The sequence below is a fragment of the Choristoneura fumiferana genome, chromosome 26 (assembly GCF_025370935.1).
Source record: "Choristoneura fumiferana chromosome 26, NRCan_CFum_1, whole genome shotgun sequence".
In the NCBI taxonomy this organism is placed as follows: domain Eukaryota; kingdom Metazoa; phylum Arthropoda; class Insecta; order Lepidoptera; family Tortricidae; genus Choristoneura; species Choristoneura fumiferana.
The window spans coordinates 54,101-79,656 of NC_133497.1; the positions used below are offsets into that span (position 1 = coordinate 54,101).

General features: G+C 39.2%; 3 protein-coding genes across 3 annotated transcripts; all 3 read left to right on the plus strand.

Moving 5' to 3' along the window:
- Positions 1-424: 424 nt before the first annotated feature.
- Positions 425-14,470, plus strand: LOC141442942 (uncharacterized). The gene is made up of 2 exons (XM_074108139.1): positions 425-1,462; positions 11,040-14,470. Exons 1-2 carry the CDS (start codon positions 1,333-1,335, stop codon positions 14,381-14,383), a joined length of 3,474 nt encoding a protein of 1,157 aa, XP_073964240.1. The 5' UTR covers positions 425-1,332; the 3' UTR covers positions 14,384-14,470.
- A 3,201-nt stretch (positions 14,471-17,671) lies between these two features.
- On the plus strand, positions 17,672-23,248 carry LOC141443080 (uncharacterized). Its single transcript, XM_074108291.1, has 2 exons — positions 17,672-18,287; positions 21,552-23,248. Exons 1-2 carry the CDS (start codon positions 18,074-18,076, stop codon positions 23,246-23,248), a joined length of 1,911 nt encoding a protein of 636 aa, XP_073964392.1. The 5' UTR covers positions 17,672-18,073.
- A 187-nt stretch (positions 23,249-23,435) lies between these two features.
- Positions 23,436-24,462, plus strand: LOC141443081 (uncharacterized; the record flags this gene model as incomplete). Its single annotated transcript, XM_074108292.1, has 1 exon — positions 23,436-24,462. A coding segment is annotated over one exon (996 nt), but the record flags the coding sequence as incomplete, so codon positions are not given.
- Between the last annotated feature and the right edge of the window lie 1,094 nt (positions 24,463-25,556).

Below are 25,556 nucleotides of genomic sequence, written 5' to 3' on the forward strand. Positions count from 1 at the left end.
TCGATGAAAAAAGTTTCAAGCGTTTCTAAAATTTTCATCCATTCCCCATTTCGGCAAAAGCAATTTTTTTTTTTCATTTACTCCATGTTCTTGTATTTGTACCACTGCCACGACTGCTACTAAATGTGATTAAGAAATCAGCTTCCAAGACCAAGATAATTCCTGCAAGCAGCCATCTCGACGCGGAGCAAAGAGTATTGTGTGTGAGCGCGGAGACTTAACGCTATAACGCTTTATACCTTGCAGCGCACACAAACAATATGAAATGTTTACAGTATTGTTATATTTGTGTTTTGAGTCGCGGGAAATTAAAAATCAATCACATTCAAAGTGGGGTCACAATGATCTATCGCTGCAAAAGAGCGACGAGCGACTACATGTGGCCGCACCTTAGCACATGCTAATGAGAAAAATAATTTATCTGTTTCAGTCAGTCACCGTTACCCAGGGCTTGTTAACGTTACCAAATTCACACTATAAGTAACGTTAAATAACGGTAAAAATCATAAAAATACCTAGTACCGGTATTAAAATTTAACGTTAATTGATAACTTAACATTATTTAACGTTACCTAATTACCGTTATTTTTACCGGTAAATTTACTTTACATTGTAGGGCTTGTTAACGTTACCCAATTCACATTATTATAACGATACCGAAGTAACACTATCGGTAATTTTTGCTATGCTACCGAGTGTTGCCAATTTAGCGCGTGCATACTTGCTCGATAAATGAGGATAATCTGCCATTTAACGTTACCCAAGCTTACCGGTAAATAGTAAAATAAATACCGTTAAAATGATTTAACGATACTTTTGAATTAACGTTAATTTAATGAATAGCTGATAACGTTACCATTTTTTATACCGGTAAAAAGTTGTATAAGTAACGGTAAATCGTTTAACGTTAATTATCATTTAACGTTAAATCGGTTTGACAGTTGGTAACGTTACCACTTTTTAACGGTATTTAAAGCCCTGCCGTTACCTAACTAACTTGAATAATAAAAATAAAAACCGTTACTTTTGGTGTCAGTGTCAGCTGTCATGTTATGTCATGATGCCTTCATTTCTGTACTTTTGTTTGCTGTTTGTTTTCTTCTACGTCGTTAACGTCGTTATCGTCTTATCATAATATCATTGTACTTACTCTTTGATACTCAGTAAAAAGGTTTCAGAGACAAGTAGCTTTGAATTCGTCAAAGTTAACTCAGTAACTCGATCACGAATGGTCATCATAAGATCACAGGCTCGTACTCGTGAGCTATCTGCCGGCAGACTCGGCAGAGCGTGTTTGTGTTGTGTGTGTGTGTGACGCATGGCGCGCGCGTAATGGAGCTGTGCACGGCGATGAAGCCGTCGGCGGTAGGCGCGGAGCCCGAGGTCAAGCAGGAGGCGCCGCCGCCGCCCGCCGTGAAGCAGGAGCGCCGCGACGACGCCGACGACACCGCAGCGCCGACAGGTAAGCTCCCCTCACAGGGACAGCGCTGTGCTCATGTTGTTAAATTCACAACCCTTAGATGAATGATTGGTCTCGCGCGCTCGCTCGACTAGATACCGCCGGCGTACTTGTCAAATGCGGCAACAAATAGTACGCCGAAATCGGCGTACCTGAGCCCGAGGCGACTCAGTCGCGTTGCAAACTGTGCGTAATGTGCATGTCCCGAATTTTTGTTAAATTTTGGTCATAAACCGAAGTAAAATGCCAGTTTTCGCAGTGAAACTGTTTAATAATAATACTACAAGAAATAAGAAGGACACTGGATCACATACCATCAGTAAATATCGTATAATTTCGAAATTATAAAATAAAATAACATGAACCCTAAACGCCATTCTGTGTTGCCGCGTACACAAGAATCAAATCCCGTGGTTGAGATTTTAATAAATTGAATTTTATTGTTATCATCATTAAATGATGATAAATTTTAATAACTTATTTTATTTAAGTATCTAACGTAATTATTATATATACATAACCTAGTTCTATATTATTTTATGTTTATCTTTGTGATATTATTATTATATTTATTATTATTATTATAAATTGTTACCCGACACTATTTAATTAAGGGTGAATGTGTATTAAAATTAAAAATGTTTTTCGTCTTCCCAGTCAAAAGCCAGATCAGCTTATTTACTTAGGTATTACGGGACAAGAAAATTATTTTTTTCGTATTTCTACCCATTTTCCTGAAATGTTAACTTTTTACCCGACTGCCCGAAGGAGGTTATGTTTTTCAAGCGTATGTAAGTATGTATGTATGCATCTACCTATGTATGTATATTTTGTAAACAATTATTTTTATTTTAGTTTTAATTAACCTGTAAATTATATTAGGTTTAACTATAGGTACAACGTGTTAAGTACGCAAAACTTCTTAGTTGGTGACTCAGTCCATGAATTTTCAGTAATAATTTGTAAATATTGAATGTCCTTAAATATATATATTTTTTAATTAAAAGTGAGGCCTGATCATTGATATACCTACATCATACCTACCATTTTTTTAAAGGAGAAACCTACGCCTAACCTATATACAAACATATTAATACATTCACTCTTAATTTCTAAGTATTTCCAAGATACATTTTGTAACCAGTAACTTAATAGACCACAGAATAATTTATTTTCCCAATAATTTGGGTAACAGTGGAGCAGCTGGCAACACAATTCGTCACGCACACTAGCATCCTTGCAAATTGTCTTACACCGTTCTTACGCACACTACAATATTGAGTTGCCGCATTCACGAACGTTTTGTTTTAGTTCCCGCGGTATCTAGTCGAGCGAGCGCGCGAGACCAATCATTCATCTAAGTCACAACCTTAATGTGTGACATAGAGGTGACACAAGCATACATCGGCGACTTGTTAGTAGAAGATCCGTTTAAGAAGGCCCTTCACCAAACTGGTTAATGGATGAAACGTATTTTATATTATTTAATATGTCAATAAATATATTGCATATGGGTTGTTTAAAAAATTTCAGTCCAGGATATGATTAATAACTATTTTTTTTTTTTTGTGGTTTTTTTAGGGTCTATATTGATTCCCATAACGTTAAACTTTCGATTTGGTTTATAGTCATACTTGTTAAGGCCATTTTTGGCCGGATGCTGCACTTCGTGAAGAAAGCAAGCCGCTTTGCACAGTGATAGTACAGACTAAACTGAGTGATTTGACTCGCAGCAGCGGAAGTTTCACCCCTTAGGAACAGAGATGGCGCCACTTCTTTAAAAAATATTTCAAAAAATTCTACAAGCTAAAGTAATAAACCGATTTCAATGTTTAATATCTCAAATGAGAGCCTATTATATACGTTACTTATAAAAAAATACAAAAAAAATATTTACAAAAAACTTTTGTCAAAAAACGCCATCTTAAGTTTTTTTTTCTTACCTGATTTGTAGTTTTTACTTGATTGCTTAAAAAAACTGTATGCAACATGAATGGTTTAATGCATGTACATATTACTGAGTACATAACAAGTATTTAAAAAAAAACGACACGGATACCTATCATATTTAACGAAATATGACAGTTTAAATGTGAGCACAAATTTCTTTAAAAAATATTTCAAAAAATTCTACGAGCTAAAGTAATAGACCGATTTCAATGTTTAATATCTCAAATTAAAGCTCATAACATTCATTATTTACAAAAAAATATAAAAAAAATATTTACTGAAAACTTTTGGCAAAAAACACCATCTTAAGTTTTTATTTCTTACCTGATTGGTAGTTTTTATTTGATTGCTTAAAAAAACTGTATGCAACATGAATGGTTTAATGCATATACATGTTACTGAGTACATAATAAGTATTTAAAAAAAAATTGACACCGATACCTATCATATTTCACGAAATATGAAAGTTTAAATGTGAGCACAAATTTCTTTAAAAAAATCAATAAATTCTACAAGCTAAACTAATAAACCGATTTAAATGTTTAATATCCCAAATCAAAGCTCATAAAATCATTACGTAGAAAAAAATATTAAAAAAATATTTACTAAAAAAATTTGGCAAAAAACGCCATCTTAAGTTTTTATTTCTTACCTGATTGGTAGTTTTTACTTGATTGCTTAAAGCATTGTATGTTGTATGCAACATGAATGGTTTAATGCATACTTATATAATTTCTGAGTAAATAACAAGTATTATAAAAAAAAACTACACCGATACCCTTCATACTTCACGAAATATTTAAGTTTAATTGTGCACGCTTTTCTTACAAATAAATTTCAACGAAATCTTCAAGTGAAACTAGTACTCTGATTATAATGTTTGATGTTAAATGAAAAGAAGAACGAAATTACCTAATTTATTAAAAAAAACATTTTTTCCTGGTGTTACGAAAAAACATAATTACTTTAAAATTAGTAATTATTAAGACAATAAATAAAAACTATACCGTTTCCGGCATAGTTGGTTCTGAGATGTAATATATATTGCTTAGTAGTTGGCGAATTTATTTAAAAATTAGCTTTTTATGTGATAGGTAGGGCTACAGCTTATACATATGTCACATTTGAAATAAAAGACTATGAACATCAATGTTCATCAAATATTTAAGTTAAAACCTATAAGTCCTCTTCGGGTTCATCGGCAGATGTAGAACTGAAAAGGAAAAGTCGTTTTGAAGTACTTGTGCTATTCCAATACTACAAAATCACAGATCTTTTAGACACGGACTGTGTTGCTGTAATTACTGTTGAATTATATTTGTGCCTAGTTGATTACCATTAGATCTAAAATTTTGTGCCTACCTGTGGAAATCAGTGGTCAGCATACTAAATAACCCTGCATTGAATATTATAATTACTTACTTTTGATTTGTACAGCCACCTTTGCAGGATTTACACTGGGCAGTGCATGGTAAGCTGACCCGACGACACCCACAACGCATGGTATCGCAGCCAGATTTGCAGCCACAATGGTCCAAGAGGCTTAATTGCGACCAAATCGCTGTAACTGCCGACAATTCTGGAGTCCTTCTCTTTTGCCTTAGTCCATCCCCAAGAAGATGGACATGGTATGGACATGCTCTCTATAAACATACACTGCGTGAAGCTTACCAAGCGGGCCAAATATGGAGAAACGCGCTGAAACCAGAAGTTTCCGTACCATGTCCATCTTCTTGGGGATGGACTAAGGCAAAAGAGAGCTGGCAAAAGAAAGTAAGCCTCTTGGACCATTAAGTATTGTGGCTGCAAATCTGGCTGCGATACCATGCGTTGTGGGTGTCGTCGGGTCAGCTTACCATGCACTGCCCAGTGTAAATCCTGCAAAGGTGGCTGTACAAATCAAAAGTAAGTTAATATAATATTCAATGCAGGGTTATTTAGTATGCTAACCACTGATTTCCACAGGTAGGCACAAAATTTTAGATCTAATGGTAATCAACTAGGCACAAATATAATTCAACAGTAATTACAGCAACACAGTCCGTGTCTAAAAGATCTGTGATTTTGTAGTATTGGAATAGCACAAGTACTTCAAAACGACTTTTCCTTTTCAGTTCTACATCTGCCGATGAACCCGAAGAGGACTTATAGGTTTTAACTTAAATATTTGATGAACATTGATGTTCATAGTCTTTTATTTCAAATGTGACATATCTATAAGCTGTAGCCCTACCTATCACACAAAAAGCTAATTTTTAAATAACTCGCCAACTACTAAGCAATATATATTACATCTCAGAATCAACTATGCCGGAAACGGTATAGTTTTTTTTTTGTCTTAATAATTACTAATTTTAATGTAATTATATTTTTTCGTAACACCAGGAAAAACTTTCTTTTTATAAATTAGGTAATTTCGTTCTTCTTTTCATTTAACATTAAACATTATAATCAGAGTACTAGTTTCACTTGAAGATTTCGTTGAAATTTATTTGTAAGAAAAGCGTGCACAATTAAACTTAAATATTTCGTGAAGTATGAAGGGTATCGGTGTAGGTTTTTTTTATAATACTTGTTATTTACTCAGAAATTATATAAGTATGCATTAAACCATTCATGTTGCATACAACATACAATGTTTTTAAGCAATCAAGTAAAAACTACCAATCAGGTAAGAAATAAAAACTTGATGGCGTTTTTTGCCAAAATTTTTCAGTAATATTTTTTTAATATTTTTTTCTACGTAATGAATTTTATGAGCTTTGATTTGGGATATTAAACATTTAAATCGGTTTATTAGTTTAGCTTGTAGAATTTATTGAATTTTTTAAAGAAATTTGTGCTCACATTTAAACTTTCATATTTCGTGAAATATGATAGGTATCGGTGTCAATTTTTTTTTAAATACTTATTATGTACTCAGTAACATGTATATGCATTAAACCATTCATGTTGCTTACAGTTTTTTTAAGCAATCAAATAAAAACTACCAATCAGGTAAGAAAAAAAAAACTTGAGATGGTGTTTTTTGCCAAAAGTTTTCAGTAAATATTTTTTTATATTTTTTTGTAAATAATGAATGTTATGAGCTTTAATTTGAGATATTAAACATTGAAATCGGTCTATTACTTTAGCTTGTAGAATTTTTTGAAATATTTTTAAAGAAATTTGTGCTCACATTTAAACTGTCATATTTCGTTAAATATGATAGGTATCGGTGTCGGATTTTTTTAAAATACTTGTTATGTACTCAGTAATATGTACATGCATTAAACCATTCATGTTGCATACAGTTTTTTTAAGCAATCAAGTAAAAACTACAAATCAGGTAAGAAAAAAAAACTTAAGATGGCGTTTTTTGACAAAAGTTTTTTGTAAATATTTTTTTTGTATTTTTTTATAAGTAACGTATATAATAGGCTCTCATTTGAGATATTAAACATTGAAATCGGTTTATTACTTTAGCTTGTAGAATTTTTTGAAATATTTTTAAAGAAGTGGCGCCATCTCTGTTCCTAAGGGGTGAAACTTCCGCTGCTGCGAGTCAAATCACTCAGTTTAATGTGTACTATCACTGGGCAAAGCGGCTTGCTTTCTTCACGAAGTGCAGCATTTTGTCTCTAACAAGTATGACTATTATCCATACCATTGTTTGTCATAATCGTAGCTTGTCATATTATCTTTGGTCATAATTTCAATAGTCATAATTCAAAATTCAAATTCAAATGATTTATTCGGGTTAGTCTCACTTCGTCTAAAAATCAACTGGTCTATGTAGCATGTGGTCTAAAAAGCAGCTGGTCTAAGTAGCCAGTGGTCTATAAGGCAACTGGTCTAAGTAGCAAGTGGTCTATAAGGCAACTGGTCTAATTATCAAGTGGTCTATAAAGCAGCTGGTCTAAGTAGCAAGTAGTCTATAAAGCAGCTGGTCTAAGTAGATACTTGTTAGTTTTAATTCATTATTATTTTTTAAACATCTTACTATATTTTCATTAGTAACTAAGTAATTATTAATTTATATCATATTCATAATACATTATAATTCTGTAAATTTATTTTCCTCACAGTCGAAATGAAAAGTAGAATGTTTAACTCGGGTGAATTTACCCATTTTACCCTCGAACTATTTGCACCAGAAATATCTCAGGTGGGATGGTTCACTTTCCACCCTGGTTATCAAACTAAAAACGAAAACTGCAGGATTTATTAGAAATCATATTTCGAGTAAAAGCTATCCTATCAGACTATCACACATAAGTATGCATGCCAGCAAGCAATCTAAAATTCAAACTTTATTACTTGTATCTTATTGTTTATTCCGCCTGCAGTTTGACTCCCATTAATTATTGATGTTGTAAGTTAATTTAATTTTATCCCACAGGAAGACTTTACATACATACATACATTAAAATCACGCCTGTATTCCCAGGAAGACTTTACCGGGATAAAAATATTCTATGTCCTATCCTAGAAGACACACACTGAAATTTTGCACCCACCTACCTGCGTGCAAATTTTTAGCAAATTCCGTTCAGCTTACGCGTGATTGTAACGAACAAACAAACTTTCGCATTTATAATATTAGTGTGAAGTCGTAATGAAGCCTACTCAAAAAGATTTCGTACGTATGGTAGAGAGTATAGTGAGACTAATTTGTGTTTAGACCACTTGCATTTTTGACAAGATGAGATTTAGACTAAAAACGTTTTAGACCAGTTGCATTTTGGACGAGTAGCGTTATAGACGAGTTATATTTTTAGACCAGTTGCGTTTTAGGCGAAAAGCGTTTTAGACCAGCTTCCAGTTGCGTTTTAGACCACTTGCTACTTAGACCAGTTGCCTTATAGACCACTAGCTACTTAGACCAGCTGCTTTTTAGACCACATGCTACATAGACCAGCTGCTTTTTAGACCACATGCTACATAGACCAGTTGTTTTTTAGACGAAGTGAGACTAACCCATTTATTCAGTAAATAGGCCGCAATGGGCACTTTTACACGTCATTTTTAAACTACCAGCACTTTCGGATAGACCATCATTGCCAAGAAGAATATGCCGCAAGAAACTTGGCAAAAAGTAATTTTTTCATAATAATATAATTACAAATAAAATACTTAAAAACTATATTATACAATTAAAGAAAAAAAATACAAAAAATAATAATAAAAATACGAGGATGTATGGGGTCCCTTTGTTACAATACTAAACACTAACTATATCTAAACTATATCTACGTTCAGTGGAAGTGTAGAATGCTTCCATCGTCATAAATTTTAAAATGATAATCATAATCATAATTTTCTTTCGCCCCCTTTCATTAGTCATAACTATTGAGCTGTTTTTTTGTAAGGGGTCGCAGTTCTAACCTAACCTAACCTACTTTTCTGGCAACTGTTTTTTTTGTAAGGGTCGTAGTCCTAACCTAACCAAACCTGCTTTTTTGTCAGCTGGTCTTTTTTAAAAGGAGTCACAGTTCTAACTTTGTAATGTTTTAATGTATGACATGTATTATTTCTGAAATTTAAAATTATTCCTTTAAAACATTCATCATCATCCCAGCCTATATACGTCCCACTGCTGAGCACAGGCCTCCTCTCAGAACAAGAGGGCTTGGGCTATAGTACCCACGCGGGCCCAGTGCGGATTGGGAACTTCACACACCCTCACCTTTCCTTTAAAACATTAGAGGATAAAATGGTATGAATAATAATAATAGTACTTAAATATAAAAATATGACCTACAATGTTTATGAAAAATAAACAGTATGCCTTTTGATATTAATATTATGGTGATCAATTTTATGACTTTTGTCTTGTATGGCATGTAACATTATTCTACTTAATCATTATATTTATTTTGCATTATACCTAACAACGATTATGACTATTGATTATTATGACCGAAAATAATATGGGCACCAAGTTCTGAGTATCGAAAATCGAAACAATAAAATTATGGGTGTCGAAGGGATCCCGTTTGGTTAATAGACAAATTCCATACCAAGCGAAAGTATGAAGTCCATAGAATATGCAAACGTTAGGCTGCCTATATGCTACTGGAATTTGTCTATTAACCAAACCGTTATTTTTTTTTTTAATTATTAATTAATCCAACAATCCAACATTAACATATCCTGGGCTGAAATTTTTTAGACAACCCATATGCAATATATTAATTGACATATTAAATTTCATGAATTAGTGAATCGAACGCTTTACTGTAGTCGACACATTCACTAATTCATACAAAAATTTGGGAAGCGCTAAAAGAAACGGGAATAGAACACAAGTACATAAGACTTATAAAAAATGTCTACATAAACAGCACAGCATGCATCCAACTAGAAAAGAAAGGCAACATGTTTCAAATGCAAAAAGGAGTAAGGCAAGGGGATCCTCTCTCGCCCGCACTGTTCCTAGCTGTATTAGAGAGGATCTTCAGGAATCTCGAATGGGAAGACCTAGGCATAACTATAGATGGGCGCAAATTAACCCACTTACGATTTGCGGACGATATTGTGCTATTCGCAAAAACGTCAGAAGATTTAAACAAGATGATCAACGATCTAGCATCTGAGAGCGCAAAGACCGGGCTGAAGCTAAATCCAGAAAAAACAAAAATTATGACCAACGGTAATAAAGATCCAGTATCAGTAGAGAAGACTCAGATCACCTATGCGGAAGAATACATATATCTCGGCCAACTGATGTCTCCAAAAGATAATATAAACAAAGAAGTTGAAAGAAGAATTGCAAACAGCTGGAAAAAGTATTGGGGTTTAAAGGAAATAATGAAAGACAAAAATCTACACATAACAACTAAAACCAAACTATTTAATGCATGCGTCCTGCCGATATTGGCATATGGTAGCGAAACATGGGCTCTAACAAAGAACATAACAAGTAAACTTTCGGTATGCCAACGCGCGATGGAAAGAAGCATGATAGGAATAAAAAAACAGACAAAGTAAGAAACAGCCACATCAGACACAAGACTAAAGTCCAAGATATATCGCGGAAAATAAGAAGGCAAAAATGGAAATGGGCAGGTCACATACTGAGAGGGAAAGAAAAATGGAGCAAAATAGTTACACAATGGTACCCGAGAAATGGGAAAAGAAAAAGGGGAAGACCACAAGGAAGGTGGGATGACGATATCAGACAGGTCGCAGGAATATCATGGAATAGAGTGGCTATAGAAAGACGAGAATGGAGAAGATTGGAGGAGGCCTTTGCCACCTGGCAAACGGACATGCAAAAAATAAGCAAACGAGATATCTACGAATAAAAGAGAAGGAAGGAAGTGATGAAATACATTTATACATTCTTGCAATGTTACATGCTGTCCGATTAAAGGCTTATAATAAAATAATAATAATAATTAAATTTAATAATAATAATATTTAAATTTCATTGACGTATTACGTTTCATCCATTAACCAGCTTGGTGAAGGTCGTTCTTAAACGGATCTTAGAATATAATCATTTGCACGTGTGAAGCCGCGGATAAAAACTAGTATGAACTAAATAAAGTTTTACTCAAAGTTAATGGAAAGGAAAATTGACATGGTATTGTACACCAAGTAATTAAATATATTTTTTTACATTATAACTTAATATCTATTTCAGTTTACAGAGCAGAGCCAACCACGTTGAAGCAGGAGTGCAGTGACGCTGCGGCTGACAGCTCCGAAGAGTCCTGCGCCAGCAGCGAGTGTTCGGGAGAGTACCTCAAGGAGGAGCCTGCAGATACTGCCGGCTGCGACGCAGAGCTTCTTATGAGTATGGTCAGGCCTTGTACCGTCCGCCTCTCGCGCGCCCTCGTGCACGAGTACTGTGCCAGCACGCCGCGCGCCGCACCGCGCCATGACGCCCGCGACCCTGGCTCCGCCACTCGAACAAGTCCAATGCGCCAGAAAGTTCACGCGCAGGAACAAATGTTGGCATGTGACAGTTGCAGCGCACAGTACACGCAAAAAAATAAACTAATTAGACATTTGAGAAGTTGCTCGAGCCGTATTTGGCAAGCATCTAAACCCGTGCTCGGTAGAAATACCACAAAAGAAAAAACCTTCTCTTGCAATCAATGTACTGAACAGTTTCTGTCTAAAGCCGATTTATCTGTACACAGACGAGCGTGCCCCCGAGGGACGGGCCCTCCACCTAACAGGTGCGACGCTTGCGCGGGACAAGCACGAGGCAAGCTCATCCACATTCCTTGCGCAGAGAAAAAAACTCTCTCTTGTGACACTTGCGGGAAGAAATATGCTGAAAAATATTACTTCGCTGCTGATATACAACCAGCAAAGGAGCAACTTTATAAATGCGATGTTTGTGCAAAACAGTTTTCGCGAAAATGTTATTTGGCCGTGCATAAGAAGACACACACAACAGGCAGCTCTTACTGCTGCGATACTTGTAGCAAAACATACAGAAAGAAGTCACAGTTAATTATCCACATTCGCAGTCACACGAGGGAGAAGCCTTACCGCTGTGATGTCTGTCAGAAGCAGTTTTCGTCCACTTCAAGCTTGTCTTGTCATAAACGCACCCACACTGGGGAGAAGCCTTACTGCTCTGATGTCACGGCGGCAACACTCCACTGCTGCAATGTCTGTCAGAAGCAGTTTTCAGACCGTTGGCGCTTTACTAATCATAAATGCATCCACACGGGGGAACGACCTTACAGCTGCGAAGTCTGTCAGAAACGGTTCTTGAAGAAAGGTGGTTTAATTAGACACAAGGAAACGCACAAGACTGACGCAATGAAAAGAGGTTATTTGTGCGATATTTGTAACAAAAAATGCAGAGACAAGTCTAAGTTAATTATCCACATTCGCAGTCACACGGGGGACAAGCCTTTCTGCTGTGATGTCTGTCAGAAGCGGTTCGCGGATAAATATCAGCTTAATGTCCACAAACGGATCCACACGGGGGAGAAGCCTTACTGCTGTGATGTCTGTCAGAAGCGGTTCGCGGAGAAATATCAGCTTAATGTCCACAAACGGATCCACACGGGGGAGAAGCCTTACTGCTGTGATGTCTGTCAGAAGCGGTTCGCGGAGAAATATCTCCTTAATGCCCACAAACGGATCCACACGGGGGAGAAGCCTTACTGCTGTGATGTCTGTCAGAAGCGGTTCGCGGTTAAACGACACCTTAATGTCCACAAACGGATCCACACGGGGGAGAAGCCTTACCGCTGTGATGTCTGTCAGAAGCAGTTTTCGTCCACTTCAAGCTTGTCTTGTCATAAACGCACCCACACTGGGGAGAAGCCTTACTGCTCTGATGTCACGGCGGCAACACTCCACTGCTGCAATGTCTGTCAGAAGCAGTTTTCAGACCGTTGGCGCTTTACTAATCATAAATGCATCCACACGGGGGAACGACCTTACAGCTGCGAAGTCTGTCAGAAACGGTTCTTGAAGAAAGGTGGTTTAATTAGACACAAGGAAACGCACAAGACTGACGCAATGAAAAGAGGTTATTTGTGCGATATTTGTAACAAAAAATGCAGATACAAGTCTAAGTTAATTAACCACATTCGCAGTCACACGGGGGACAAGCCTTTCTGCTGTGATGTCTGTCAGAAGCGGTTCGCGGAGAAATATCAGCTTAATGTCCACAAACGGATCCACACGGGGGAGAAGCCTTACTGCTGTGATGTCTGTCAGAAGCGGTTCGCGGAGAAATGTCAGCTTAATGTCCACAAACGGATCCACACGGGGGAGAAGCCTTACTGCTGTGATGTCTGTCAGAAGTGGTTCGCGGAGAAATATCACCTTAATGTCCACAAACGGATCCACACGGGGGAGAATCCTTACCGCTGTGATGTCTGTCAGAAGCAGTTTTCGTCTACTTCAAACTTGTCTTGTCATAAACGCAACCACACGGGGGAGAAGCCTTACTGCTGTGATGTCTGTCGGAAGCGGTTCGCGTATAAACAAGTTCTTAATATCCACAAACTGATCCACACGGGGGAGAAACCCTACCAGTGCAACGTCTGTCAGAAGCGGTTCTCTTCGAAAAGTAGTTTAGCTAGACACAAAGAAACGCACAAGACTGACACGATGAAAAAAGGTTATTTGTGCGATATTTGTAACAAAAAGTGGAGTGACAAGTCTAAGTTAATTATCCACATTCGCAGTCACACGGGGGACAAGCCTTTCTGCTGTGATGTCTGTCAGAAGCGGTTCGCGGCTAAATATCACTTAAATGTCCACAAACGGATCCACACGGGGGAGAAGCCTTACTGCTGTGATGTCTGTCAGAAGTGGTTCGCGGAGAAATATCACCTTAATGTCCACAAACGGATCCACACGGGGGAGAAGCCTTACCGCTGTGATGTCTGTCAGAAGCAGTTTTCGTCCACTTCAAACTTGTCTTGTCATAAACGGATCCACACGGGGGAGAAGCCTTACTGCTGTGATGTCTGTCAGAAGCGGTTCGCGCAGAAATATCTCCTTAATGCCCACAAACGGATCCACACGGGGGAGAAACCCTACCAGTGCAACGTCTGTCAGAAGCGGTTCTCTTCGAAAACTAGTTTAGCTAGACACAAAGAAACGCACAAGACTGACCCGATGAAAAAAGGTTATTTGTGCGATACTTGTAACAAAAAGTGGAGTACTAAGTCTGCGTTAATTATCCACATTCGCAGTCACACGGGGGAGAAGCCTTACCGCTGTGATGTCTGTCAGAAGCAGTTTTCGTCCACTTCAAACTTGTCTTGGCATAAACGCAAACACACGGGGGAGAAGCCTTACTGCTGTGATGTCTGTCAGAAGCGGTTCGCGGATAAATATCTCCTTAATGTCCACAAACGGATCCACACGGGGGAGAAACCCTACCAGTGCAACGTCTGTCAGAAGCGGTTCTCGTCGAAAAGTAGTTTAGCTAGACACAAAGAAACGCACAAGACTGACACAATGAAAAAAGGTTATTTGTGCGATACTTGTAACAAAAAATGAAGAAACAAGTCTGCGTTAATTATCCACATTCGCAGTCACACGGGGGAGAAGCCTTACAGCTGCGATGTCTGTCAGAAGCAGTTTTCGTGCACTTCAGACTTGTCTCGTCATAAACGCACCCACACAGGCGAGAAGCCTTACTGCTGTGATGTCTGTCAGAAGCAGTTTTCGTCCACTTCAAGCTTGTCTTGTCATAAACGCACCCACACTGGGGAGAAGCCTTACTGCTCTGATGTCACGGCGGCAACACTCCACTGCTGCAATGTCTGTCAGAAGCAGTTTTCAGACCGTTGGCGCTTAACTTATCATAAACGCATCCACACGGGGAACGACCTTACAGCTGCGAAGTCTGTCAGAAGCGGTTCTTGGAGAAAAATAGTTTAATTAGACACAAGGAAACGCACAAGACTGACGCAATGAAAAGAGGTTATTTGTGCGATATTTGTAACAAAAAATGCAGAGACAAGTCTAAGTTAATCATCCACATTCGCAGTCACACGGGGGACAAGCCTTTCTTCTGTGATGTCTGTCAGAAGCGGTTCGCGGATAAATATCACTTTAATGTCCACAAACGGATCCACACGGGGGAGAAACCTTACTGCTGTGATGTCTGTCAGAAGCGGTTCGCGGTTAAACAAAACCTTAATGTCCACAAACTGATCCACACGGGGGAGAAGCCTTTCTATTGCGATATCTGCCATAAGTGCTTTGCGTTAAATAAATATCTTACCGTCCACAAAACGATTCATAAGGGGGAGCGTTACTGCTGCGATGTCTGTCAGAATCAGTTTACGCACAAACTTGCTATTATAAAACACTTTAAGCAGACACTTTGCGAATTCTGTAAGCAACAATTCGGTTGCCGTGGCTCTTTAGATATACACAAACGGACGGAGCACGCGGGGGCGTCCTTTCTTTGTGCTGTTTGCAAGAAACAGTTTGCGAGTAAGCAGCTGCTGACGCGGCACGCGGCGGTCCACGTGTGGCTGCCGTCGGGCGCCGAGTGGGAGGTGGGGGGGGAGCTTCATAGTTGCTGAACCTGACATTTCATTGTCATTGGTACTCAGTATGCTTGGTCTACAGAAGCAGTCTAATAATAATAATAAGGCCGAGATGGACAAACTCAGCAAGTACCTTGATTTGACTCACGAGGTGACTGCTATGTGGGATGTGGACTCGACGATCATTGTCCCGATAGTTGTTTCGGCAAACGGTCTAATAGCGAAGAGTCTCGAGTCTCGACCAACACCTCTTGAGGCTCTCGCGATGGCTGGCTCAAGGGCCAGATACAGACGGCGGTACTTCGGGACACGGCACGCATCGTCCGGAGGTGCCTCCCTCTGCGGCCCTGACCACCGGTAGCTTGTGCCCCGTGCCCTGCCCCGCTATCGGCGGCAAACTTGGTTAGGCTTTTATAATATTTCTTAATTTGTTTGTACTTTTTGTATTTTACTTTTTATGAGTATTATAAAAACCTAAACTAAGAAAGAAAATAAATAAAGAGACTAATAATAATAATAGTACATTGTTGTAGAAGCTCGAAAGTAAGCAATAGATGAACGAGTTAGTTTGAAGGCCGGCCCGAAGGGGAGGCCTTCGATAATACGAGTTCATCTATTGCACTTTCGGCCGAGGCTAAACGTTGTGCTTTTCACGATCACTGCGAGGAAATAAAAAATATTTATTACAAAACAAACAATAAGAATCTAGTGACTGTGTTACGTACGCTACGTGCCTACGGATCTCTAACCTAGCGGCATCGTAATCCAACTGAATATGCTGCCTCTGCGCTGACTTTGCTCACGTACGGCTCCGTGCGTGACTGAATGCGTGAGGCGCTGACCACGTTCCATGCAGCAGCGCCGAACATGAACCTCCGCGAGTCAGTCAATTGCTAGCATCGCATTGGCTCAGGCTCTTAGGTTAAGTTAGGCTTAAGAACTTTTTAATGTAATTTATTATTAAGTAAATTAATTCCATTTAATTGGGTTTTTGGACTCTTTGCCTGCAACCTCCATATTTACTGCGTTGCTTCCACCGCCGTGTGACCGTATTTATATTTTGCTGACTAGCTTATGCCCGCGACTTCGTCTGCGCGAATCTAGGTTATCGCGCGGTGGCGCCCTCTACCGAAATAAATGTATCCTATGTTGATCCTTCGGGTTCAAAAAAACCCTTAGTTTCGCCATGTCTGTCTGTCTGTCTATATCTTTATATCAAATTTCATCAAAATCGGTTCAGTGGTTTCGACGTGAAAGCGTAACAGACAGACAGACAGTTACTTTCGCATTTATACTATTATAAGTAGGGATAGTAGAGATAGAAGATTTAATTTGTAACAATTTTCATTTTTTTTTTCAATGTAATTTTCTATAAATAGACTAGGGATGTCACGAATGTCATTTCTACCACATTCGCGAATGCGGATGCGAATATTTAGGACGCGAATGTGTCAAAAAGTCGCCCTGCCGTGAAACAGCAGTGCTTGCACTGTTGTGTTTCGGCGTGGAGACTAAGACAGCCGGTGAAATTACTAGCACTTGAGGTATCCCATGTTAGGCCTCTAGGTTGGTGACGCATCTACAATCCCCCTGGTGTTGCAGATGTCTATGGGCGGTAGTGATCTCTTACCATCAGGAGACCCACTTGCTCGTTTGCCATCCTGTCCAATAATAATAAAAATAAAATTAACTACCTAAATATTTGTATTTAGGTCCAAATTTCATGACTCAAAACCTAGCGGTTGTTATTTCAAACTTTTATCTCTAGGTATTTCAAACTTTTATCTCTAGGTATTAAGTATCCCGTGGGAATATCGGGATAAAAAGTCGCGATGTGTTATTTCAGACGTCCAGCTATAGTTTGGCTAATGAAAGCTGAACCAAGCTATTATTTGAGTGGCAACATTATTCGAATGTCATGGGCAAACAGACCAAAGAGTATAAAGAAAATAGACACTTGAGCTTGCACTATTATCTATTCTGTGACTTGTTGAGTTTAGGTAGTATAGTCTGTCAAAAAAGAGAAGAAATTAAAAAGTGGCAACACTGTAGTGTCATCCCTTTCAAACCAAAAAGAGAGGACACTACAGTGTTGCCACTTTTTAATTATAAATAGTGTAACTAGCACGACTTTCTTTTATTTATATTACTTGTATTGTGGTTATATCCCGCGCCTCGCTCAGCAGGACTACTACGAAACTCGATGTTCGTATCGTACCCTCCCTCTCGCTCTTGTATTAAATAGTTTATGTGTCAGAGGGACCGCACGACGAGAACTTCTAGTTTCGTAGTAGCCCTGCGCCCTGCAGTTGAAGGATTAAAAAAAAAGTCAAATACCACGATGACTGTATTAAAGTATGTAAGCTGTATTGGTTAAATGTGGTTTAAAGTGGGTTCAAACCCGAAACCTTTGAGTATTTATCTAGATTTAAATACTCAAAGCCCGAAACCAATGCCAAAAATAATTTATCTGTGACATATGTCAGTGTCAGCTGTCATGTCATGTCACATTTCGCGTTTTGCTATTTCGGTCGGTTCGGTACTTTCATTGCTTGTTTGCTTTAACTTGGTTATCATTGTACTTACTTTTTGTTACTCAGTAACAGGCTGAAAAGCTCTCAGAAGAGAAATGAGTAGTTTTGAATTCGTCAAATGTTAACTCTGTAACCCGACAACGAATGGTCATCATATGATAACAGCCTCGTACTCAAACAAGCTATCTGCCAGCAGAGTGTGTTTGTGTTGTGTGTGTGTGACGCATGGCTGGCGCGTAATGGAGCTATGCACGGCGATAAAGCCGTCGGCGGAAGGCGCGGAGCCCGAGGTCAAGCAGGAGGCGCCGCCGCCGCCCGCCGTGAAGCAGGAGCGCCGCGACGACGCCGACGACACCGCAGCGCCGACAGGTAAGCTCCCCTCACAGGGAAAATAAGCATTTTATTGACAGAAGTTTTGTTTATAAAGTTTACCGTTTAGGAACTAGAGCGATCTGAAGTTGATGAGTTCGGTCGGCCATGGGATTACTAAGGAACCAGACAATTAAAAAAAATTACGATAAAAAATAACCTATTGGTATCCTATGTTTTTTATTACTTAATCATACAGGATATGCTAGAATAAGCATCTTTTATTAATTGAAGTTTTTTTATACACTTGTCCATTTGAGAGCTAGAGCAGGGTTTCTTAAACTTTGCGCAGTCACGGACCACTTTCACAATTTAAACAATTCCACAGACCCCTGTCAAAAAAAAATTGTGAAAATTACCTAGTAAATAGGTTTACAGACTGACCCTGACTGATACATACTCTCATCTATGGACTTACCTACTGTGGGGCCCCTGACACACATCCTAGGACCCCACTTTAAGAAACCCTGAGCTAGAGCAATCCAAAGTTGTAAGTTAGGTCATCCAAATGCTATGGGTAGGTTCAATTTCGGTAAGGTTAGGTTTCATCCTGCCTGAAGGGCATTACTAACCAGAATTCGCGGGGGCTTGGTCGAGCCTGTCACGGAAATTACTATCAACAAAAAACATATAAGGTCTGAACTCGTGATTTCAGATCACTCTAGTTCCTAAACGGTCTAGTTTATAAAAAGAATTCTATCAATAAGATGCTTATTTTAATATTTTCTTTAGTTAAAAAGTCACAAAAATTAAAAAAAAATTCCTTGTCCTAAAATGGGGCCCCTTTTGCTGTACTCTGACCGGGACAGCGCCATGCTCGTTGTTGCTTGCGTGCTCATGAGCATATTGCACTGTTCCCCTTCATTTATATTGACTTCAACACATGCCTCAGTTCATTGATGGAAATAACATAGTTATTAATAAAAAATATACAGGGTGGAAAAAATCTATGGGCCCTGGAGGTAACTACTTTAAATCCTTTAGTTAGCGAATTGTACTGAAAGGAAACATTCCTTTATCTTTAAAATGAAACAAAACTGCATTCAATGATCTCCAAACTTCGCTTGACTCACCCGGGAATCGAACCAACTTAAATTTAAAAAATAAGCATCCGCTATTTTATTGTATGAATCAATAGGATTATTATTCAGGGTAAAAGTCGTCTAATAAACATTTGGCCTTACATTCATCTGTTGTACAACAGACCATGAAATAGAATATTTATTAACATTACCTAGTAGGTACTGTTGACTTGTAACAAGTAAATGATATGTTAGGTATAATTTTCTTATCTGTCTAAAAGCCAAAGACATCATAATTATGAAGTACCAGCTTGTACTTTTATTTATCTCTAAAGTACCTTATTGAAGACTGATAAGAAAATTGATAAAATAGTAATAATAATATCTATGCATAATTTCTTCTTTGTTGCTACAAGTGAACAGTTACTAGGTAATATTAATAAATATTCTATTTCATGGTATCTTGTACAACAGATGAGAGTTAGGCCAAATGTTTATTAGACAAAGTTTATCCTGAATAATAATCCTATCAATTTGAACAATAAAAAAACGTTTTTTTTTTTTATTTTTAGTTGGTTCGATTCCTGGATGAGACTAGCGAAGTTTAGAAGTCAAAGTCAAATATCTTTATTGAATTTAGGCTATAACAAGCACTTATGAATGTCAAAAAAAATCTTCCACCAGTTCGGAAAAGCCTCTGTTGAGAAGAGTCTGGCAAGAAACTCAATGAGGTAATTTTTTTTCAAATCTAATTTGATCTTTGAATGCAGTTTTGTTTCATTTTAAAAACAAAGGAGTTTCCTTTCAGTACAATTTGCTAACTAGGATTTAAGGTAGTTGCTCTCCAGGTCCCATAGATTTTTTCCATCCTGTATATGTTGTAATTCACTGTTAAAGGTCAAATTGTAAAATTCACAACCCTTATGACACACACAGATTTGACAGATAAGAGAGACATAAAAGGAGTCACTTAATTACAAATGTACTAGTTAATAATGTTTTGCCATTGTTTTTTGTTTTTATCAGAAAAGTTTGTATTTATCTTGCTTTATTAACTAGGTTACTGAAGTTTAGTTCAGCTTATAGCAAGCAACATTAATTAATACGAACCTGTGTGACAAAAAGTGATAGAAAAACATTACTCACTAGATCTGTGCGGACTTTAAAAAGCGTCATATTATATCAAGGACCATGTAGAAGGAGAGTGTAGAGGGAAGGAACACTATCTCTGTGTGCAGAGGAGTCTGATCAATAGGCGCTGCTGTAACAGCAAGGGGGTACAATTTAGAGGAAGCTTTAGAAATTATGAACTCGGAAAATTACTTAATAATGTTTGAAGAATTGATCTTGGAAAGAAAATAAAAAACTATACCTACTATTAAAATCAAAGATAATAATTAACAACTTCAGATAAATATCAACTACCTATACTCTATTTTTTAAACCAAGATACTAAAGTGACAGTATGAAATGACAAATGTAAAAATAATGTGACCAGCACGATACAAATAGTGCTGCTCTCTCATTTCGGTTTTCGACATTATTGCTAATAATCAGTAAAACATGATATTTTATGGAAACAAAAATAAAATTGTACTTATAACGTTTTAAACTTTCGTGATTCTCACTCATAGTCAAAATACCATTACATTTGCCAATCAACAAGGTTGTCAGTCTACTCGTGACCACGGCAACTGCAACGTTGCCGAAACGTCGAGGTAAATATTACTTGTGTAAAAATAGCGTGATAAGTCCCGTTTATGGTATTTTGACTAAAATTGTACTTTCCATAAGCATTACCTTATTCAGAATCTCACATTGTCAGTGCCCTATGTGTGTCAGTAGTCACAGATCTGTTCATATCTTAACATTTTATACGTATAACATAGGTACTTACCGAAACTTTTCGGTGATTACCGGTTGTGGCACATCGCTATTTATGAGATGTAAAAAACAGGTAACATATGAAACTTCATTTTCATACTATTTGATGTTATTTTTATTCTTTCCATCTATAGTATTTTTATTTGTATTGACTATGTGTAAATAAATGTCTCTCTCTCTCTCTATCGTTTTAGTATCTCGGTTTAATAAATAGGGTATAAATAAAGTTTCACTCAAAATTAATGGAAATTAAAATTGACATGGTATTTTACACCCTGTTATTTCTTCATGAACATTTAAAGTTGCAAATAACTCTAGATAAAACTTGTTTTACATAAAAACTTAATTTCTGTTTCAGCAGACAGAGCAGAGCCGACCACGGTGAAGCAGGAGTGCAGTGACGCTGCGGCTGACGGCTCGGAAGAGTCCTGCGCCAGCAGCGAGTGTTCGGGAGAGTACCTCAAGGAGGAGCCTGCAGATACTGCCGGCTGCGACGCAGAGCTTCTTATGAGTATGGTCAGGCCTTGTACCGTCCGCCTCTCGCGCGCCCTCGTGCACGAGTACTGTGCCAGCACGCCGCGCGCCGCACCGCGCCATGACGCCCGCGAACCTGGCTCCGCCACTCGAACAAGTCCAATGCGCCAGAAAGTTCACGCGCAGGAACAAATGTTGGCATGTGACAGTTGCAGCGCACAGTACACACAAAAAAATAAACTAATTAGACATTTGAGAAGTTGCTCGAGCCGTATTTGGCAAGGATCTAAAAAACCCGTGCTCTGTAGAAATACCACAAAAGAAAAGTCATTCTCTTGCAATCAATGTACAGAACAGTTTCTGTCTAAAGCTCGCTTAGCTGTACACAGACGAGCGTGCCCCCGAGGGACGGGCCCTCCACCTAACAGGTGCGACGCTTGCGCGGGACAAGCACGACCAGCACGAGGCAAGCTCATCCACATTCCTTGCGCAGAGAAAAAAACTCTCTCTTGTGACACTTGCGGGAAGAAATATGCTGAAAAATATTACTTCGCTGCTGATATACAACCAGCAAAGGAGCAACTTTATAAATGCGATGTTTGTGCAAAACAGTTTTCGCGAAAATGTTATTTGGCCGTGCATAAGAAGACACACACAACAGGCAGCTCTTACTGCTGCGATACTTGTAGCAAAACATACAGAAAGAAGTCACAGTTAATTATCCACATTCGCAGTCACACAGGGGAGCGACCTTACCGCTGCGATGTCTGTCAAAAGCATTTTAGGAATTCGTCAAACCTATATATTCATAAACTCGTCCACTCGGGGGAGCGACGTTACAGGTGCGATGTCTGTCAGATGCGTTTCAACAATAGACGTATTTTAATGAGACACAAAGAAACGCACAAGACTGACGCGATGAGAAAAGGTTATTGCTGCGATATTTGTAACAAAAAATTTAGAGACAAGTATGACTTAATTATGCACATTCGCGGTCACACGGGAGAGAAGCCTTACAGCTGTGATGTCTGCCAGAAAGGGTTTCAGAAATTATCTTTTCTTTCTGATCATAAACGCACCCACACGGGGGAGAAGCCTTACAGCTGCGATGTCTGTCAGAAGCAGTTTTCGTGCACTTCAAACTTGTCTCGTCATAAACGCATCCACACAGGCGAGAAGCCTCACTGCTGTGATGTCTGTCAGAAGCAGTTTACACTCTTTTCAGGCTTGTCTCGTCATAAACGCACCCACACAGGCGAGAAGCCTCACTGCTGTGATGTCTGTCAGAAGCAGTTTACACTCTTTTCAGGCTTGTCTCGTCATAAACGCACCCACACAGGCGAGAAGCCTTACTGCTGTGATGTCTGTCAGAAGCAGTTTTCGTCCACTTGTAACTTGTCTCGCCATAAGCGCACCCACACGGGGGAGAAGCCTTACTGCTCTGATGTCACGGCGGCAACACTCCACTGCTGCAATGTCTGTCAGAAGCAGTTTTCAGACCGTTGGTGCTTAACTTATCATAAACGCATCCACACGGGGAACGACCTTACAGCTGCGAAGTCTGTCAGAAGCGGTTCTTGAAGAAAAGTAGTTTAATTAGACACAAGGAAACGCACAAGACTGACGCAATGAAAAGAGGTTATTTGTGCGATATTTGTAACAAAAAATGCAGAGACAAGTCTAAGTTAATTATCCACATTCGCAGTCACACGGGGGACAAGCCTTTCTGCTGTGATGTCTGTCAGAAGCGGTTCGCGGATAAATATCACTTAATGTCCACAAACGGATCCACACGGGGGAGAAGCCTTACTGCTGTGATGTCTGTCAGAAGCGGTTCGCGGTTAAACGACACCTTAATGTCCACAAACGGATCCACACGGGGGAGAAGCCTTACTGCTGTGATGTCTGTCAGAAGCGGTTCGCGGAGAAATATCAGCTTAATGTCCACAAACGGATCCACACGGAGGAGAAACCCTACCAGTGCAACGTCTGTCAGAAGCGGTTCTCGTCGATAAGTAATTTAGCTAGACACAAAGAAACGCACAAGACTGACACGATGAAAAAAGGTTATTTGTGCGATACTTGTAACAAAAAATGGAGAGACAAGTCTGCGTTAATTATCCACATTCGCAGTCACACGGGGGAGAAGCCTTACCGCTGTGATGTCTGTCAGAAGCAGTTTTCGTCCACTTCAAACTTGTCTTGGCATAAACGCAACCACACGGGGGAGAAGCCTTACTGCTGTGATGTCTGTCAGAAGCGGTTCGCGGAGAAATATCTCCTTAATGTCCACAAACGGATCCACACGGGGGAGAAACCCTACCAGTGCAACGTCTGTCAGAAGCGGTTCTCGTCGATAAGTAATTTAGCTAGACACAAAGAAACGCACAAGACTGACACGATGAAAAAAGGTTATTTGTGCGATACTTGTAACAAAAAGTGGAGAGACAAGTCTGCGTTAATTATCCACATTCGCAGTCACACGGGGGAGAAGCCTTACCGCTGTGATGTCTGTCAGAAGCAGTTTTCGTCCACTTCAAACTTGTCTTGTCATAAACGCAAGCACACGGGGGAGAAGCCTTACCGCTGTGATGTCTGTCAGAAGCAGTTTTCGTCCACTTCAAACTTGTCTTATCATAAACGCAACCACACGGGGAAGAAGCCTTACTGCTGTGATGTCTGTCGGAAGCGGTTCGCGTATAAACAAGTTCTTAATATCCACAAACTGATCCACACGGGGGAGAAGCTGCGATATCTGCCATAAGTGCTTTGCGTTAAATAAATATCTTACCGTCCACAAACGATTCACACGGGGAGAAGCCTTACTGCTGTGATGTCTGTCGGAAGCGGTTCGCGTATAAACAAGTTCTTAATATCCACAAACTGATCCACACGGGGGAGAAGCTGCGATATCTGCCATAAGTGCTTTGCGTTAAATAAATATCTTACCGTCCACAAAACGATTCATAAGGGGGAGCGTTACTGCTGCGATGTCTGTCAGAATCAGTTTAAGCACAAACTTGCTATTATAAAACACTTTAAGCAGACACTTTGCGAATTCTGTAAGCAACAATTCGGTTGCCGTGGCTCTTTAGATATACACAAACGGACGGAGCACGCGGGGGCGTCCTTTCTTTGTGCTGTTTGCAAGAAACAGTTTGCGAGTAAGCAGCTGCTGACGCGGCACGCGGCGGTCCACGTGTGGCTGCCGTCGGGCGCCGAGTGGGAGGTGGGGGGGGGAGCTTCATAGTTGCTGAACCTGACATTTCATTGTCATTGGTACTCAGTATGCTTGGTCTACAGAAGCAGTCTAATAGTAATAATAAGGCCGAGATGGACAAACTCAGCAAGTACCTTGATTTGACTCACGAGGTGACTGCTATGTGGGATGTGGACTCGACGATCATTGTCCCGATAGTTGTTTCGGCAAACGGTCTAATAGCGAAGAGTATCGAGTCTCGACCAACACCTCTTGAGGCTCTCGCGATGGCTGGCTCAAGGGCCAGATACAGACGGCGGTACTTCGGGACACGGCACGCATCGTCCGGAGGTGCCTCCCTCTGCGGCCCTGACCACCGGTAGCTTGTGCCCCGTGCCCTGCCCCGCTATCGGCGGCAAACTTGGTTAGGCTTTTATAATATTTTTTAATTTGTTTGTACTTTTTGTATTTTACTTTTTATGAGTATTATAAAAACCTAAACTAAGAAAGAAAATAAATAAAGAGACTAATAATAATAATAGTACATTGTTGTAGAAGCTCGAAAGTAAGCAATAGATGAACGAGTTAGTTTGAAGGCCGGCCCGAAGGGGAGGCCTTCGATAATACGAGTTCATCTATTGCACTTTCGGCCGAGGCTAAACGTTGTGCTTTTCACGATCACTGCGAGGA

What these genes read in the sequence shown, in the direction of transcription:
- LOC141442942 (XM_074108139.1), top strand. Translation starts at nt 1,333, where the DNA reads ATGGAGCTGTGCACGGCGATGAAGCCGTCGGCGGTAGGCGCGGAGCCC. An exon ending in CGACACCGCAGCGCCGACAG is followed by an intron (nt 1,463 to 11,039) that starts GTAAGCTCCCCT and finishes TATCTATTTCAG; the next exon opens with TTTACAGAGCAGAGCCAACC.
- LOC141443080 (XM_074108291.1), top strand. Translation starts at nt 18,074, where the DNA reads ATGATAACAGCCTCGTACTCAAACAAGCTATCTGCCAGCAGAGTGTGT. An exon ending in CGACACCGCAGCGCCGACAG is followed by an intron (nt 18,288 to 21,551) that starts GTAAGCTCCCCT and finishes TTTCTGTTTCAG; the next exon opens with CAGACAGAGCAGAGCCGACC.